The 18,200-nt window shown below is 35.3% G+C and overlaps 1 protein-coding gene and 1 long non-coding RNA gene across 2 annotated transcripts in view; one reads left to right on the forward strand and one right to left on the reverse strand.

Moving 5' to 3' along the window:
* Window positions 1–387: 387 nt before the first annotated feature.
* VEGFC (vascular endothelial growth factor C) overlaps window positions 388–18,200 on the reverse strand; it is a 64,372-nt gene continuing 46,559 nt past the window's right edge. The window contains 5 exon segments of the mRNA XM_048941962.1: window positions 388–2,198; window positions 3,722–4,052; window positions 4,329–4,438; window positions 8,050–8,201; window positions 17,978–18,168. Of these exon segments, the coding sequence (XP_048797919.1) occupies window positions 2,084–2,198; window positions 3,722–4,052; window positions 4,329–4,438; window positions 8,050–8,201; window positions 17,978–18,168 (899 nt within the window). The 3' untranslated portion in view covers window positions 388–2,083.
* LOC125691947 (uncharacterized) lies at window positions 2,211–5,937 on the forward strand. The gene is made up of 3 exons (XR_007376366.1): window positions 2,211–3,553; window positions 4,279–4,341; window positions 4,553–5,937. It is a non-coding gene; the product is annotated as an uncharacterized LOC125691947 (long non-coding RNA).

The raw sequence follows: 18,200 nt of genomic DNA on the forward strand, positions 1-18,200 counted from the left end.
ACCATACAAGTTAAAAGTCTTACCTTTTTCCCAGAGTTGTAGATGCTTGATTTTGCACTCACTTTAACAAAGAGAAGTCCTGACAACTTTTTAGGCAGACAAGATGTTGATCCATACTGGACTGGTGGAAACCCTTTCATGTCCCCAGCATAGTATAAAATGTGTTCCTTCAAATTGTTTTTTTTTTACACACAGATTTTTGACCAGGATATCTGACTGACTCTATGATAGAATAAAACTACATCAAGGCATTCTGAATTATTTTAGTAGTATACAGCCTTTACTATATATACTAACATAGAAAGGATGATGGCATTTTAACTTTCGTAGTAATAACTTTCAATAGATCATTATTTTATATTTATTTTATATTATTCTTTATTATTTCTGACACCATGCCAACTTGCTCTTAGTAGCTTAAAAGAAAAAAAAGAGACTGATTTTATCCCTTTTAATACAACTTGCTAAGGGATTACATTCTATCATGTTTCAGGTTTCGGTACTTAGAATGTTCCGGGTCTTTTTTAAGTTTGTCACTTTGCTCTTTATGGCTGTTAGAGTGTATAAAAAATTATAATCACTTGGTGGAAACATATATCTGGAGTCTATATACAATATGGTATGATTTTAACATTGGAGGTTATGCCCCAGCGGGAGTTAATAATTATTTTATAGAACGTGTGACTTTTAACCAAGCTTCCACTTTCTCCTTCAACTCCTTTACACATTTTTGAAATTTTTGGTCAATAATCATGCTGTAAAACTCCCTGAATCATTCCACATCATTTTACTCAGTATTTGTATTTACAGTATCTGGAGAAAGCCTCCCCCAAATCCAGAGAACACTGAATGGCAGGGAGTGTGGATGGACTTCGGAGAGACCTTAGAGAAATGGGCAGCCCTGGTGTGTTAAAGTTTCACTCCTGGACACCTACAGAACCCTGAAATTTTAGGCAGCTTTGAGACAGCACGGTTGCAGCCTCAGCACATCTAAGGAGGAACAAATTATTTGGGGCCTGGCTCATGTCTACAGAGCAATGTTCAACACTATTACAGAGACAGACAGAGTGTAAGTCTTTATAAGCAGATACTCACAGCTGGCCTCCTGGAAGGGAAGAGCGCTCTGCCCCATCACCCAGAACTGGAAATCACGTGAGTACTGGAAAACTGTCGTCTGGGAAGCGTAGTCTGTCTCTTCTCAGTTATCTTCCTCTCAGAAAGCCAGAACTCACGTGAGAATAGTTGAGACTGATAGGAGCACAGGACCCGGGAATCGTAGCGCTCCGGCACCAAACACCTTGCTGCATGATGTCATGATATGCAATACTGATAAAACCAGGACAACAAGAAATTAAAGAATGTACATTTTGGAACACAACTAGTTGCTGCGGACCTTATGGTTGCACAAGGTACGTGCAAGATCTGCAATGTTTTCATTAGTTACTAACTGTACTTGCTTTGCTGATTTTATTCCAAAGACGGAAGTATCACTGGATTATGAAATCTTAACTCATTGTATTTCAAATGCTATATACAATAGCTCCAAGGAAACATCTGAATTTTTTTTCTTACACAAGTGCTTTCTCTTAATATCTTTCTCTCCTTTTTTCGAGCTCTGGTAATGTAGATGAATTGTAGTTCCCTTCCATAGGCAGATGGATCAAACGTTCTCATCATTATATAATACAATTTCCATTTTATTTTAAACGTACTTTGCATGATATAAAAATATTGATCACAGTGAGCTTTAACAATTGTTACTGCTATAAACAAATGCTGCACAATGGTTTTAGTGGAAATAAATTATATAGTCATTATCTCTTCAAAAAAAATCACAAGAAGTAGAACCTAGGCTGTTTGGTCATTGGCAGAAAATAAGTCCTTACTGAGTTCTTTATAAAACATGAACCCCAGTTATTTTCTACATTTGCTTTCCACATCTTGAGAAAAGCACAATGTATTTGTCTGTGAAAGCCCCACAGGGTCTCTGGTGAACATTAAATTCCAAGTATTTGCAAAGTTTCTGTTGTTCTTTTGTTCTAATGGAAAAAATGTACACCAAAATAGCAAGTAGCTTTCTTCACTAATTCATAAGTGGTCTTTTCCAATATGTGGGTACACAGCGGCACACTTCTTCACTGAAATAAAATCCAGCATCACAGCGTTTCGTTCGGACTGTACATGGCGGTCTGTAACAACTGAAAAAATAAAGAGTGGGCATTAATATGCAGCTATCATATTCTTGCAACCACTTTTAGCTGGTCTATTCTTCACAAAACACAATGCTATATTATTGTAGATAAGCAGGTTTATTTCGAGAGATTCTCAGGAATATTTTTGAAGTATTGCCTGGTTGTAGCTCCATTCAAACCTTGTTTTTTTCCTCTCTAATTTTGAAGATAGAGTAATATTTTTCTACTTTTAAATTGGTTTGCAATCAGCTTACCATTCTCTATCCTGTCAAGCTTGAGGTGGCAATCCAGACTTGGTTGATAGTTGAGCATGCTGTTTTCCTACCCAGAACTGTTTCTTACTTCTTTACTAATGCAGTGGGCCCGCATTACCCTGTTTATGGTATGTATGTTTATGTCACATCACAACTATGATCTTGAAAATGAGAACATACTTCCTTCAGGTAGTAAACTCCTTCAGTTACTCTCTGATTTCAGTAGCGCTACATCTGTACTTCATATTACATCTATGTGCATTCTGAAGTAAGATCAGTGACTACATGCTTAAGACAAACTTAAAAAAAAAAAAAAAAAAAAAAGAACAGAGAAGCCTCTTTTAGATTCAAATAAGTTCAATGACAACAAGCATTAAAGCATACATACCTAAAAAGGGGGACAATTTCTCCTTGACTGAAGAATAGAACTTATACAAAGATAGTTATCTGTGGTTGTCCCTGAACTCCTCTTCCTTTCCCTTTTTTCATTCTTTTATTCTATTACAATGAGAATGTGACCTAAAGTAACCTTACAATAACAATGCTAAATACTTTCTCGTGTATAATGGAGACAAAGTACAAGTCTGGTGTGTTTTTTTTTTTTGTCCAGACACTGGCAATGACTCAAATGAGAAAAGTATAAGTTTCAAATTTCAACAGTTATACTTGAAACCTGTATTTAAATAGGTGCCTGTTTGTGAAAGACAGACGTTATGATCTATTGCTAGCTTCAGTTCGAAACCACTACAGTATACTCTACGACAATTTCATAATCCTTTTTTTCCCCAGGCAATTTTTTTTCAGGCTTGAGGCTAATCTTGTTATTCCTACAGGTAAGTTAACACGCTGCATGCTTGATTTGGATACCACTTTGCAATAATTTGTTTATGATACCAGGTCTGGATTACAGTTAAGTTACTTCAAACTGGTTAGTTCAACCAACAAGCTATGAAAAAAGCAACAGGGAATGAGGAAGGCTGCAAATATGGCATTTATTAACTATTCATATCTTGTTCAGTATTTTCAGTGCTAATAATCCTGGATTATTTCACAAGTGTGGTCTTTGTAACTAAGAGAGTAACATTACTTCGTGCTGCTTCAGTCTATGTAAGTAACAGCTTATTTTTGGGTCATTGAAAGATACGGAAGATAAAGACGGAATTAAGAGAGGCTTACAATTTATGGCTACAAAATGATTCAATAAAACAGCTAACAATGTAACCACAAATTTTATACTTTAGATAGATTAAAAAAGCTAAAAAACTGAATTTTTACCTGCACGTCTGGTGATGAAATCTTTTTCCTTTTAAGAAACATTTATTGGGAGATTCTATACATTCGCAGATGCATTTTGCAGGATTTAGTGGCTGATGTTTGGGACAGGTCTTTTTACATACACATTGGCACTTTTCTTCATCAAATTCTTTGTTGGGCCCACAGGAAGCGGGGAGCAGTTTGTTTTTGCACATGCATTGACATGATGCCCTGTCTAATTCTTTGTGAGGGCCACAGCTTGAGGGCCGCACACCTCCTTTGCAGACGCATTGACAGGTTTCTTCATCCAGCTCTTTGTTGGGCCCACAAATATGGAATCCTTCAGACGTGTCTGGAAGAGCACAGAAAAGTTGCACAACTATCAGAATTTTGTTTTGTTTGATTCTGATTTTGTATTCCTACTCTTGTATTTTTACATGGAAAAAAACAACATCCAATTAATACTTTGAGGCATTTCAGGAACAAATATAAATGAAAAGAGAAGCAATGTTCTTTAATGCTAGAAATAAAGAAAAATAATCAACCTCTTAAATCAACTCTTATAATTTCTTCTTTAGGCAAATCAAAATACGGAACTACAATTAATCCTCTAAGCAAAACTACTTACCAGAATCTCCAAGGTGAGTAGAGAAACCAAAATCTTGCTGTGCCAAGCATCTGCAAATTTGATTATTCCAGACATGATTTTTTGGACAGGTCCTGTTTGCCACGTGGCACCTATTGAATGAAATACACTGCTGGTTTATTGCCATAACAACAAAAAATTGATTTTGAGTGCTGTTTCCATTTGTTTCCCTCCATTACAAAAAGCTTTCATAATCTTACTTTCAGCTCCTATCACATCAGTAACTAGTCAAGGTCCTGCCCCCGTGCAGAAATGTTCAACCATTTGCTGAAGATATCATCTCACCTTTCAAGTTTTAGCTCTGGCTTCCAAAAACCACTGTGAGTGCTTTCTAACCCTTCAATGTAAACCTTACGTATCAATGGATCAGTATAAAGATATCTGTACATGAGGTACTACATAGGTGGTACCAGACAAAATTTTCTACATTACTTTTGGTGGTACAAAAATGTTCTCTGACAAACAGGCATAAGATAAATGACAGTAATTTCTGACTTACTGTTGTAAACCAAACTCAAATTTTCAAAACGTATCCAATCCAAAATCCAATTATTAACATCCTTTCTTTACACAGAAGTCATTAACTGATTATTCCTTATCAGCCGCTCAAATCTTGGACATCTTTCTTGACTCTAAAGATTTGGACTTCAGCACTAATGAAGTCACTTCAGACATGAGAGAAAATAAACCGTTTAACATATAGTTTTCTGTATTTGCTAGAGTACAGTCAAAAAGTCCTAACAGCAGCTGTTAAAGGATATGACGCTCCATGGGTAAGTTCACCACACAAAGGATATGTGAATAAGTATTTTCTGATCTTCCTTGCTTATAATTTCTTCATCACTACAGTTGCCATTACAACTTCTAATGAGTCATGACTAATTTCATGCATCCAGGCTCTGTAATCTATTCATTATTCCTGTAGTACTTCTAAAATTCTCATCTGTTAAACCAACGCACACATAATACATTTTAGGCACTTTCTCCTTTCCAGGAGAGAAGCACCATTACTCATTCACTGAAAAATGCAGGTGCTAAGACATTCTTCCATGATTATCATTCAAGGATACCACTCCCCTTCACCACATTAAACAGCTCTTTTCCTGCAGTTTAACATCACCCTGCACCACCTCATGCTTTATCAAGCTGGTGTTTCCTGATTTCACTCCACTAATGAGATCATCCTTGCTCCCTTGCTTGGCACACAATGTCCTTTTGCCTGTCTCCCGTTTCAGCTTGGGAAATGGCACAGAGAATTTACAGGCCTATAATGCTATTTTGTTTAAAAGCTGAATACAAAAACAACTTGCACCTGGAGCAGCTTGGTCATACCACACATGTTTAAAACTTACTACAGAAGGCATCCAGAGTGACTGTGTGAGAAAACACTACGCACAGATGAACTACACTAAGGCAATGTGATATGAAAGCCAAGAAGTTGAACATCAGAATTGGAGATCAACAGCAAAAGGGATGAAACTGCTTGTTTACAAGTTCTTCTCTGGCTGCTAGGAAAGAAAGATACTACAGAAAATGATTGAAACATTAAAATGACTTATTTTAGGAAAGTTCAAGAGGACTTTAAAAAAAATCAGACAAAAAACTTTCAAAAAAATTTCAATACTACTTTTCACATTTTCAACATAAAATAGTATGCTAAGCCATTACCTGATACATGAGAGAAATATGCAGCACCTACAATATAGATCAACTTTCTAAGCACCTACTTTACTTACACTACCATGGAAAAAGAGAGAATTGGATCTCTATGTCATGTATTGAAGCAGGAGAGCAGCGCCTGGTCTTTACTTCTAGCCCCTACTGCCTGTAAAATCACCAAATTTCTAAAACAAAGCATCAATTTTCTGAGCTGCAAATGTCAATGAAATTTTACATAAGCAGAGAAGGATACAGCGTAAGAAGTCATTAATCCAGAAGGTATTCTGAAACACTAGTTAGCGTGAACTGACATGCCTCAGCTGTACAAGTATGTAGAAGTAGCTACCACTTACTTATTAAAAGGAAATAAATAGAATAAAGTAGGAGAACAGGTAAAGCCATGGGCCTTAATTCAAATGATCAAGTTGTGCAGAAAATATACTTCATAAAAAAAGGTCAACAAGTTATACTCAGTCTTACAAGTAGTTTTTCTCTTCTTCCTAACATGGATTGTGTCACAGTCCAGACTACTAAATCCTAAGCATTACAACCCTAAAAACAAAAGTTTATATTCTCAGGATTTTCTTTTCAATAATTCATGAGATCATAACATCTCTCTTAAAAAGAGCACATACAGACCTGCCCCTGTAACATGAGTGCTATACGTGAGGCTAAAACCTCCACTAAAATACGCAGTGGGATTCCAAAAAGCATTCAGACACCCATCAGCAACACAATCAATTGCTTTTAGTTTAAATGCTATGACTTCTTTTAAAAAGAACATATTAAAAACAAACAAACAAAAGCATCTTAATTGCTTCGAGATCCTGGAAATGAAAGTAAAAACAGTGCTTAAGAATAAAACCTATACAGAGTTTGTTTAATCTAGCATTATAGGACAGTCAGAAGTCTGGCATCTCCATGCTTCTCTTTAACAGGTAGTTGTTTTCTGGCTAGAATAAAGCTTTACCATGATAATTGCAGCTGTTCTTAGCATGGAAGCACTGAGAAGCTGCCAACAGTCAGCATAATTTGACTTTATTATTGACTCTTAGGTTTTGAGTTTTTAAAATCTGTGTATTATCCAATTAATTAAACCAACACTAGATTTATTCCCTAATGCTCTTCTAATCCACTATTCATGATCCAAATTTTGATGAACCAGTTCAACAGTTTGAATTCAAACAGAATATAATCCGTGCTTAGCTTGAACACATCAGAGAACATCCCAACTTAAAGTGAATGAAAACACCCAAAGACAGCCTAGTTTGTTTCTATGGGTGTTTTAAACTGTTCATTCACCTTACTAAAAATGCATACAATTAATTCCAGGTTAGCTTTTATTCATTGGTCTTCTATAAAGACCCATTAGACTGTTATCTACACATCATCTACTTAATATTTATACGTCATGAAATCAAACACTCAGTCCTCTAAAATGATAGAAATGAGTGCTTCAAGTGCTGAAATAATCCTTTCAAAATCACCAAGCCTATGGACTAACTGAACAAATCTATCTGTCAGTTCAATGGACTACTTATTAACACTTTACTTCCTCTTCCCGCTCTGATCTGTTTTCACTTCTGGCAGGATTTTTCTTTTAAAAAGTGTAGGACTTTTTGGCTGTTTCTGTTTTATTTTAAAAGGAAAATAAATACAGTTTCAGGAAGAAATGTCAAACTCCTTATCTGTAAAAATAACTGTTTTTGGATAGTTTTCCTTTAATGTAACTATTACAAGTGATTTTTGTCATTTTAACACTTCAATTTCACTTTAGCCCTTTCCATTGAGAAACCAACTCATTACTTTTCACTTTCTACTGATCTACCCCTAGTTGGCACATTGGTCAGAAAGGTACTGAGCTAATTACTTTAGTAACGGTCTTTTGTTGTAAAACAGTATCAGCTCCTTTGCAAAATGTGTTTTGCTACTACTGATACATACAGGTTTACCCATCCTAACTGTGAAAGCTTCCAGCAATATTTTATATTTAATCACATAGGCTTTCTCATAACGTGAAAGGAAAGACAAGTCTCATACTTACTGGGTTTGTGTTGCTGGCAAGGAACGTCTTATGATAGAATGAACTTGTCTGTAAACATCCAACTTAGACATGCATCGGCAGGACGTGTGATTGGCAAAACTGACAGTTACAGGTTTGGGGCCATGAGAGAGAGGCACTGTAATCTCAAATAACTACAGAAGGGAAAGCAAAGAGAATAAAATAACTTGTTTATAGTCTAGTAACAGTACAACTGAAGATAATACAGATATATATACACAGATACAGCCATTGGGAACTTAATCTCTGCTTTTTCTTCTCTAATATAATTCAGTGAAATATTTAATTGAACTGATAAATCATTATTACATAAAATAATAAAATTTAGTATTTTCAATGTTAACTCCTATTACACGCCTGTTTGCATACTACTGCATTCAATTCAAAGTTACCAAAGGTGTTAAGAAAAATGCATGAAGAACTCATTCTTCTAGAGGAAATAACTTCAAATTGCCAGTCTTCTTAATATTTAAAACATAGTACTTGGAATATGCATTGGAAAGTTGGAAAACAAGAATAAATTTTAAAAAGGAAAAACTGCAATTGGTTATAATAATACATATGTTGCATAATAATAAATTGTTGCAAAATTTACAGAGCTTGTTTATAACAGCACTATGTTGGATTTAGACAAAACATTTTTGCATGAAGAAATGTTGACATACATCATAAAGTATAGTTTTTCTTTCTGGTATTGATATAAATGTAAATTAGATGGTCATCTAATGGAACATATATATGGAATATTTTACCAGAACATAAAGAAATAATCAGTTTTTAAATATTCATGTATGCTAATTAATAAAATGCCAACTTTAGTGGAAAATGTAGTTTAACAAGTGAACAAAGATTACTTCAATGGTATCTTGCTAAAAAAAGCAGAAAAACTTGAAGAGATTTCACTTCAAGACTAAAATCTCAATACTCTACTGAAAAGTTAGGACATACTTTTAGGTCAAAGCCTTGTTTATAATCCATAACTTCTATAGTATGGCAGACACACTGCATGCTAAAGTAACTGAAAAAAAACCCCAAAAAACTATAATTTTAAATGATTCAAAAAGCAAAGCACATCTACAAGATATCTCAAACACAAAATCTTGCACAGAATTACACAAGTGAGCCTGGGTGCTGACAGGCATGCAGGTGCAGCAGTGTGGTGTGTACTCATCAAGTACCCGCAAGGTATGAGTGTGCTTGTACAGCTCATATAAATATCATATTATTGCCATTCTAAATTATACAGCTTAAACCTAAACTTTGTAAAGTGTTGTCTACTATGACAAATATCTATTTAACAAAATGAATTCTGGCAGTATTTAGTAACTGAATTTTTTAAAAGTTTAAAAGTGGGAGTGCCATCATAAAATAACTGAGTTGGTAGAAATATTTGCATTATACTCTGTTACAGAGAATTACAATGCAATTAGCTTTTAATGCAAGAACTACTACATCCATTATGTTAGTTTAAAAATTTTTTTCCAGTAACATCTCAAAATTAAAATTAATCTGTATTTGGTTCTGTAGAAGGGAAAACCAAATAAAAAAAAGTTTCTCACGTAATCACTGTGCCAATAGAGAAAAACAACCCTTCTATGGATTTACCATGGAAAGAATTCCTCTTTTTAGAGAGACATTTCAAAGAATATTAACATTTGGATTCCTGCTGCAATTGCAAAATACCGTTCTTAAAATTTTGATCCTGGATCATTAATGAGTACAGGCGTAAGTCAATTAGTTTAAAGTTTGGTACTAATAAAATGAATGGCAAATCCATTTTTCCCTCTGTGATAATGATACTTATTTGGACAAGCCTCCAGGGCTTTTATTAAGTTCAACAGAGAATTCAGTAAATGGACTTTCTACTGACTTTTTGTTATTATTATACTCATTTTTGGCTTACAAACAAATATTGGATCCTTTACTTTTTGGGCTTGTTTAGCTTGGAAAAGACAAGGCTCCAGAGAGACATCACTGTGGCCTTCCAGTACTTCAATAGAAATTGAGGGACAGACGTTTTATACAGTCTGATAATGATAGAATGAGGGGGGATGGATTTAATATAAGAGAGGGGAGATTTAGGTTAGAAGTTAGGAAGAAATTTTTTACTCAGAGGGTGGTGAGGGCACTGTGACATGTTGTCTGGAGACTCTGTGGATGAATATCCCTGGAGGCATATTCAAGGCCAGGTTGGATGGGATCCTGGGTAGCCTGGTATAGTAGGTGGCAACCCTGGCCATGGCAGGGAGTTCAAACTAGGCGATCTTTGAGATCCCCTGCAACCTAAGCCATTCTATGTTTCTGCACTGTCATGTGTCATAAAGTCCCTTGTAAAAAAGCTGATTATTCTTCATACGAACTGAAGTGTGGGACAATGAATATGCATCTCTCTCTGCTCTCATAACATTATGAATTTGCTACTCCAAAGCAGAAGTAAAAGCCCATTACAGAGAGAACTAATAAAAACAGCTGAAAAGAAGCATGATTATTTGCATAAAACAATCTACAGCTATTTGAAATAAAAGGGCATGCTTTGTTCTTCCTCTGTTCTTGGAGCGCGTCACTTTGCCATACTGCAAAATCTAACAGATTCCAGACCACTGGAGTGGGCTGTGTAGGATGCTGGTTACAATCCCTAAGCACTTGTTGGCCTTCAGGAATACGCTAACATAAATTTCACTAAAAATTCTAATGCTTCCAGAGTATGAGCTGAAGATGTGAATTCATGTTTATCACTGTTTCATCTGCATTTATCCACCCACTTAAAATGAGAAAGGTATCACTTTAGAGATGAACGTTGCTAACAAGTATTACCATTCAGTGGTACACCACAAAAAAACCTCGCTAAGTAACAGAAATGTAAACTGGATTCCTTATTCTCATTGGTCACTTTCAATTTATTCTACTAAATTCTGTTAAAAGCAATGTGTTTTACAACACCCTCTAGAAGCTACGGTTTATAAACAGAGTCAATAAAACAAAGACAACTATTTATCTTAGAGATTATATTATTATACTTGTGTTACTCCAGTCCTCATTTCTAGAAATTGCTGAAGATGATACATCGGCCAGCATTTCTGAAAACAATAGAACCTGATCTGTTCTTCCTCAATGGAAATGACAGAAGTAAAAAAACAGAATTGGATTTGTTGACTTGTTCTTCCTTCTCTTTCTAGCGTGTCTGCATATATACTAGGAGACTATATTCTGATGCATACTGAACAAAGGAGATGTTTTCTATATCTAACAGGAAAGATAAATATCAAGAAGGCATTTCACAAGAAAAACATAATTGAAAAGCAGACTGTTATAGAAAATGTGCTTAAATAATCTTTGGTATTTTGAAATCACATTCATACTGAAAAATAACCAGTGTTCTGGTCTGAGCTGCGCTAGCAGCATCTCTAAATCCAATGAAGCTGTTTAAGTGAAAGTGAATATACGTAAGTTGGATTTGAATCACCATCTCAAGACATCATTTCAGGTTAGGTTATCTGACCTCCTGTGATGCTTTCTGGTTTTGTCAGCATCCCTAATTTATTTCTTGCTATTCTTCAGAACAGTGATTTCAAAATCTTTTGTCACTACAGGACATACTTGGTAACATCTAACCACCAAATACCAAGATCTAGAAAGAACTTTGAGAAAGGCACCATAACATCTGTGTATGAAGCCAGTTTAACCTGCCTTCTTTCCTGACACTATTGCTGGTTGTCTACTGTCCCTGTGGGTAGCTGCTCCTGGAAAGTAGTTCTCCAGTGTTTTGGTCTGATGCCCCCATTCAGTAAAGGACTGATTTTACCTGTATGCTCAAAGGCCCATATCTTCCCCTCCTTCTCAGCTTCAAATAAAAAATTGGACTAATTCATGCTACATGCAGTAAGGTGAAAGACATTTCTACCAGGTCTATTCTTAGTGAGCCATTTAATAAAGACAGACATTCAGGATGAAAGACTGCAAAGAGTGAGATTCTATCTCCAAAAGAACAAGAGATCTAATAGTAGTAGGTATTAGGTCAGGTTATTTCAAGGTGGAGAGCTTTTACTGCTCACAGTTTTGAGAAAAATAATAATTATAGTATATGAGACAGCAAATTAAAGTATATGAAATGATCCTAATAGACTGATCTTGCACACACTGTTCTGTACCTGTGTGCTACCAACACTGCATTAAGGTCAGAAAACAAATGGAAAACAACCACCACAGTTACACATAGAAATTACTAAAGATTACTGTATTTACAGCTTCTTGAACCAAAAAACTCGATAGCTCAGATTGAGAAATCTTGACATTTTAAAACAAAGAAGAGTAATTTTCTGTCCAATTTTTTCTGGGTACAACAAAAAAAAATGAAGAGGAACAGAAAGAGAAAATGAAAACCTCTATCATAAATAAGTACACACATCACAAATCTACAGGTAATACTTTGAATATATTTATCCCACCATAAATCTTTCAACCTAGCCAAAACTGAAATGCTTGTTTTCAGAAACGAAGAAAGGTTCATTTTTCTTCATATATTTGGACTACAGACTTTAGGGTCTACAGACTTTATAGTCCATAGATATTTTTATAAATATCTGGGCACTTAATCACTTTTTATTCTCCATAGTTCTGATTTTTAGCAAAAAAATAAAAAAATAAAAAAAAATCAAGTAGATATTTCACTATCCAATATATTTCATAAATCCTTCAATGTCAGGAAAAGATACCTATCCATCTTCAACTCATATCTTAATTTTAGAATATGTATAATATTAAAACACATACTGTTTGCAAGGCAAAGCACTGAAATACAAATACAATTTGTACTTTAAAAGGCTTGAAAAGTCTGATTTTGTTGTTGTTCAGAGGAGTTGAGGAGACCTGTAATTTCTCAAACACAGCCTGTAATCAGGTGTATTTTTGGCTTAATTAATACTTAACCTTCATGCCACTGCACCAGCCTAAACTAAAAGGCAGCATGTCCTACAGATCTCAATGTCAGCTTCTCTTGCTGGTATTTTCTGTCTCTTGGTACAAAGAGGTATGCAATTACACTACTTTTCAGACTAACACAGAGGTAAGAGAATAATTAGATCCTTTCTAGAAGCATGAATGCTATTAAAACCCATTTTTTCCCTAAACTTTAATTCTTTTATATGTAAATTAGTTTTTAAATCCTCAGAAACAGAGGAACATATGCTCTATGATGTACTTCTTGGGTGAGAAACAGCCAGAGGATACAAGGCAAAGACAGCTCTGACTTGTTCCATCCAAGCCATCTTGACCTTTAGCACTCCACAATCTGCCATTACTGTGATGCCAAGTGCAACAGTCTCCTTGCCAACCTGAAGGGTGCTCCTTCAGCTACCCTTGCAAGATCTTCCTGGCTAGAACTGTGTCCCACATATACTGCCATGTGGCTGGCTGCTTCCAGCTCCCATACTGGTGGAATTCTTCCTTCATTCGTTTACAGAGCTGGAGTTACAGAAACAAGGATGGGGCAAACTAGAACTCAGAGTGATTTGAACTGTAAAAAAAATTAAGCAGTGGAGAGGACTCTCCTACTCTTGATCAAAAAACCTATCAGCATTCCAGTCAAAGAAAAATTCACATATGGTAATGGTCGCCAAATTCTTAGTAAGACATGTATTTTCGATTCACTGCATTGACAACTCCCTTCAGATTAATAGGAGCTCATGCCACACTTTCCGGAAGAAAAATAGTTCTTGATTTCTATACAAAGTATATTTCATTGCTTCAGTAGCTAAATTGATTTATTCATTGTTATCATCATACGTGCAGTTGTATCAGCACGCATAAATTTATCAGTAATTTATGAAATATAAAATAATAAAACTTTTCATATTAAGATGAGAGAAGTTTATCAGTCTAGATTACAGAATTGGAATGGACCTTAAAGCCCACCCAATCCCAACCCCCCTGCCGTGGACAGGGCTGCCACCCATCAGCTCAGGCTGCCCAGGGCACCATCCAACCTGGCTGTAAATTAACACCTCCAGGGATGGGGCTCTTATAGCTTTTGTGGGTGTCCTGTTCCTGTGCCTCACCACGCACCAAGTAAAAAATTTCCTCCACATCCAATCTAAATTTCCCCTCTTTTAGTTTAAAGCCATTCTCCGTGGTCCTATCACTATCAGACCATATAAGAAGTCATTCTCCCTCCTGTTTGTAAGCTCCTTTCAAGTAGTGGAAAACTTCAGTCAAGTCTCCCCAGAGCCTTCTCTTCTCCAGGCTGAACACCCCCAGCTACCCCAGCCTTTCTCTGTAGGAGAGGTACTACTTTTTTTCCCAGATTTACATTAACTACATTACATTTTCTGATGGGCTGCAGTTTGTTTTGGCAGATTTCCCTTAAATTGATTGATTCAGTTTCCATTACTTGTGATCTTTGCATTTCCTAAAGCATCAGTAAGGCCAGCCAAACATAGCCTGCCTAAGAAAGCGCAATGTGTCTAAAGAGATTTTCAAGCTAAGGATATAGGGCTGTTTGATTTAAAAACACTAAACATTACTATACTGAAAAGAATGAAAATAGGTTACGTGAAAAATCTTGTATTATCGTTATATATTTTACTATCTTCTTTGAAGAAAAAAAAAAATACCAACAACTGTATTTCAAACCTTATGTCTGATATCAGGTAGTTTATCTAAAATCTTGTATTTCATATTTGTTAATATGCTATCACCCCTTCTACCTTCTCGTATTTGAATCAGTTCAGATATTTTTTTCGAGAAATTTTAACAGAGAAAATTAGAGACTGATATCAATCTATCTTCCACTATTAATAGTAGTTACTCTATCATTATGATCATTAGTCTAACATAGAAAAATGCATGGGAAAAGACATAAATGGTAAAGTTCAAAACAAGTGAAAATTCTTGTGTTACATACATCTCCAAGTCGTACAAAGGAACGCAATGTACATTTCAAATATGGCAAACAATTTCAAGCTGCTAGCTTGTTTCCTGTGAGAAAAGCTCCTCTAAATCTCATTTCAAACTCTTTGGAAAGATGTTTTCCCTTGTGGAACTATTACTCTAAACATGAAAAAAGACGATTTAGGACCTTTACATGACATGATCTGTAAGAAGCCAAAAAACTTCCATTCTGCCAGCCAAGAAGAATGGAATGAGATGGCTTTTTGACATCTGCTCATTGCTTCCCTTCACTCCACAAATAAAGAACTTATAGGTGGGGCATACTAAATGTACAGCTGAGGGATAGGCTGCATTTGCACCAGGTAGTTTCAGTCTTTGTAATTGTTGAATTACTTGCCATGTAAAAAGAGAATGAATATTTTATTGATAACAATTTAGGAAAAAAAACAATCAAAACCCCACAATGACTCATCCAATCACCTTCCCCACAGACCTTTATTAGACAAGCCAAGACATACAACAAACCTCTGCTAACCTGTGCTATTGCAGTGTCATGGATAAAGGAGAAGAAAAAGATCTACTTCATTTTTCAAATTTGACTAGAGTGATCCTCAAATGCTGTCATAGATCTTGTACCACATCTTATTTAAGAAATCGTTTCAAAACCCAGCCAAGATTGTATAAACTCTCCTTAGCAACTAAAAAACCCACAGATTTTGTTGAAACAATCTGTATTAAAACAAAGCTGAATATTTTTCTATTTTTTCTCCTAAGAAAGCTAAGTAGATAGAAAGGAGAAACATTAGAACTACTGCCAGATCTAAAGAACTGTTGACCCCTCTCTGGACTACCACACTGTTTCACAAGCTAATCTGGAAACATCTGATCTAGTCCATTTTCCTGCCAATCAACCATTTGCTCTCCATAAAAGTATTTTCTGTAATGAGCTATTTTCTTTACGACTAATTCTGATCAAAGCTGATATTAACTTTATTTAGATTTTAATGTCTGGAACCAATGCTATGGTTTGCCTTCACAGTAAGACGTCCAGCTGAAAAGTTTGCTTCACATTAAATCATTTTTCAGCAGGGTGATCAGTGTGAGGCTTGTCTTCAGGAATTTACACACCAAAAATAAGGGTACAAAAAATGATTACTTATGAATAAACAGAAAACAACTGGCTACTAAGCATTTGTTCTCCTTTCATTCAGGAAACAGAAGGAAATAGTAGTGAAAATAAGTGTGCAGGGCACTTGAATTCCATAGAAGAGCCTTGAATCCAGTACTTTTTTCTTCCTAATGCTCATCTGACATAGTACCCAGTGTCTGTGGTCATATAACTTTAATGAATTTGAGATGACACCAGGTAAAGAGAGATAGCTATAGCTCTCTTTATAAGGCTGTTGGGGTTTTTTTTGTTTTTTTAAATTCATTCTGTCAAAAACTAGGCAGAACCGGGAAACAGAAGATATAAAACGCAAGAGATTATTATTATTTTGCAGGATAGGCAAGAAAACAAAATACCATTGCCTCTTTCTTCTAATAAGTGCTGTAACATTTTCCTTTACAGAGCTTTCAATACTCTAATTACTCCTGTATCATCAATGACATCAAGAACTTAAAAAAAGAAACTCAGTACTAGTCTAAACATTTTACCCTAGGCAACAAAATGACTAATGACTTCACTCAAAAGATATGAAAAGAAAGATGAACAGAAAAGGATTATTTACCCAAAACTTACACTGTACTCCAAGACCAGAAAACCTTTGCTAAATGTAACAACTTTCTCTAACTAGATCATCCTTTCTTGCAGTAAGCTAAACTTTATATAAACTGAATAACAATAGAGGGTCATATTTGTTCGTTCCTAACGTGAAAAAAATATATTTGCATCTTTCAAGCAACTAGAATTAGGACAGCATTAGGGGAAATAACTACAGAGCTGAAAGTTATCACTGTTGTAACTTTTCCTGCTCAAGCAATTTGGAGTTGCATTATCCCTGTGCTATGTGGCTCTTTAGCCCTAGCTCACTTGGGATTTAAAAATTTTCAAATTTCAGGTTTGCTGAGAAGTGAATACAGAAGATTTATTTAAAATGAATAATATGTTTTCCTGTAATTTTCTTTTTTTAATTCCGCTTTCAAGAAGGTTCAGAGCACTGAGAACTTTCATGACAGGGATATGACATTTCCAACCTAGTAGTTGCCTATGCAGTTGTATATATGTTTTATAAACACATACTACGATATTCAACTTTAAGTATCTGGTTGGAAAATGAAGCAAGATTTACAGTAACTGAGCTTTCTTCAAAAAAAAAAAAAAAAAATCAGATAGAAGAGGAAAAAACTCTCAACCACCACCACAAAACCCTACTAAATATTGTAACAAGAGCCAAATACCCTCACAAACATTGTGATTATTTTTACATGACTTAAGATGACATCTTTCCTTTAACAGAAGTTCAAGGCATAATTCCCACATTCCTACCTGCTCACTAGCCCTGATCTAGTCCAACGAAGTTACATGAAAACACAACAGAAAGCTAGATTACACTAATATCTCATAATATATAGCAAAGTTTGGCTCTAAAAAGGTTCTTTCTGCAACATGAATCCTGTCTGCACATGTCCTAATACACTTTTCACTAACAAAACCGCAGGCTAGTTTTCCAGACATTACGTGCCTCACACAGCAGGCAAATAGTAAATGCAAAACAAGAGAAAGAAAAAGAATGAAAAAAAGGACAGAATTAACTTTCATGGATAATCTCACAAATGAGAACTGGACATAATAATTTTATTTATTTTTAAGCAAAGTGTATTTGGGGAAAGAGAATGTTAAAGGTTGTTTGTTTGTTGTTTTTTTTTTTTTTTCAGCCAGTAGTTTTTCCAGCTGTTTTTTCCTAGGTATTCTGGCATTTATTTATTCACTTTTCTCATAGTGGCAATAAGATAGATGTAAATATGCATGATCATAAATGGGTTTGCAAGGTGCATGTGGACTATAGTAAGAATGAGAACTTACTGTCTTGCTGATGTAATTTGTGCTGATATTCATACACTGGAGTCCTTCACTATTGCAGCAACCTCCACATCTGTAGATGGATACACACGGGGGTTTAAAGAAGGTGTTTGTAGTTGCTCCAAACTCTTTCCCCACATCCACACACACTTCACGTGGCATGCACTGAGTTTTTCTCCATTCAGTATCAATACCTGCCAAGTTATAGGGAATTTTGTATGTTATA

The sequence above is a fragment of the Lagopus muta genome, chromosome 4 (genome assembly GCF_023343835.1).
Source record: "Lagopus muta isolate bLagMut1 chromosome 4, bLagMut1 primary, whole genome shotgun sequence".
NCBI classification, from domain to species: Eukaryota; Metazoa; Chordata; class Aves; order Galliformes; family Phasianidae; genus Lagopus; species Lagopus muta.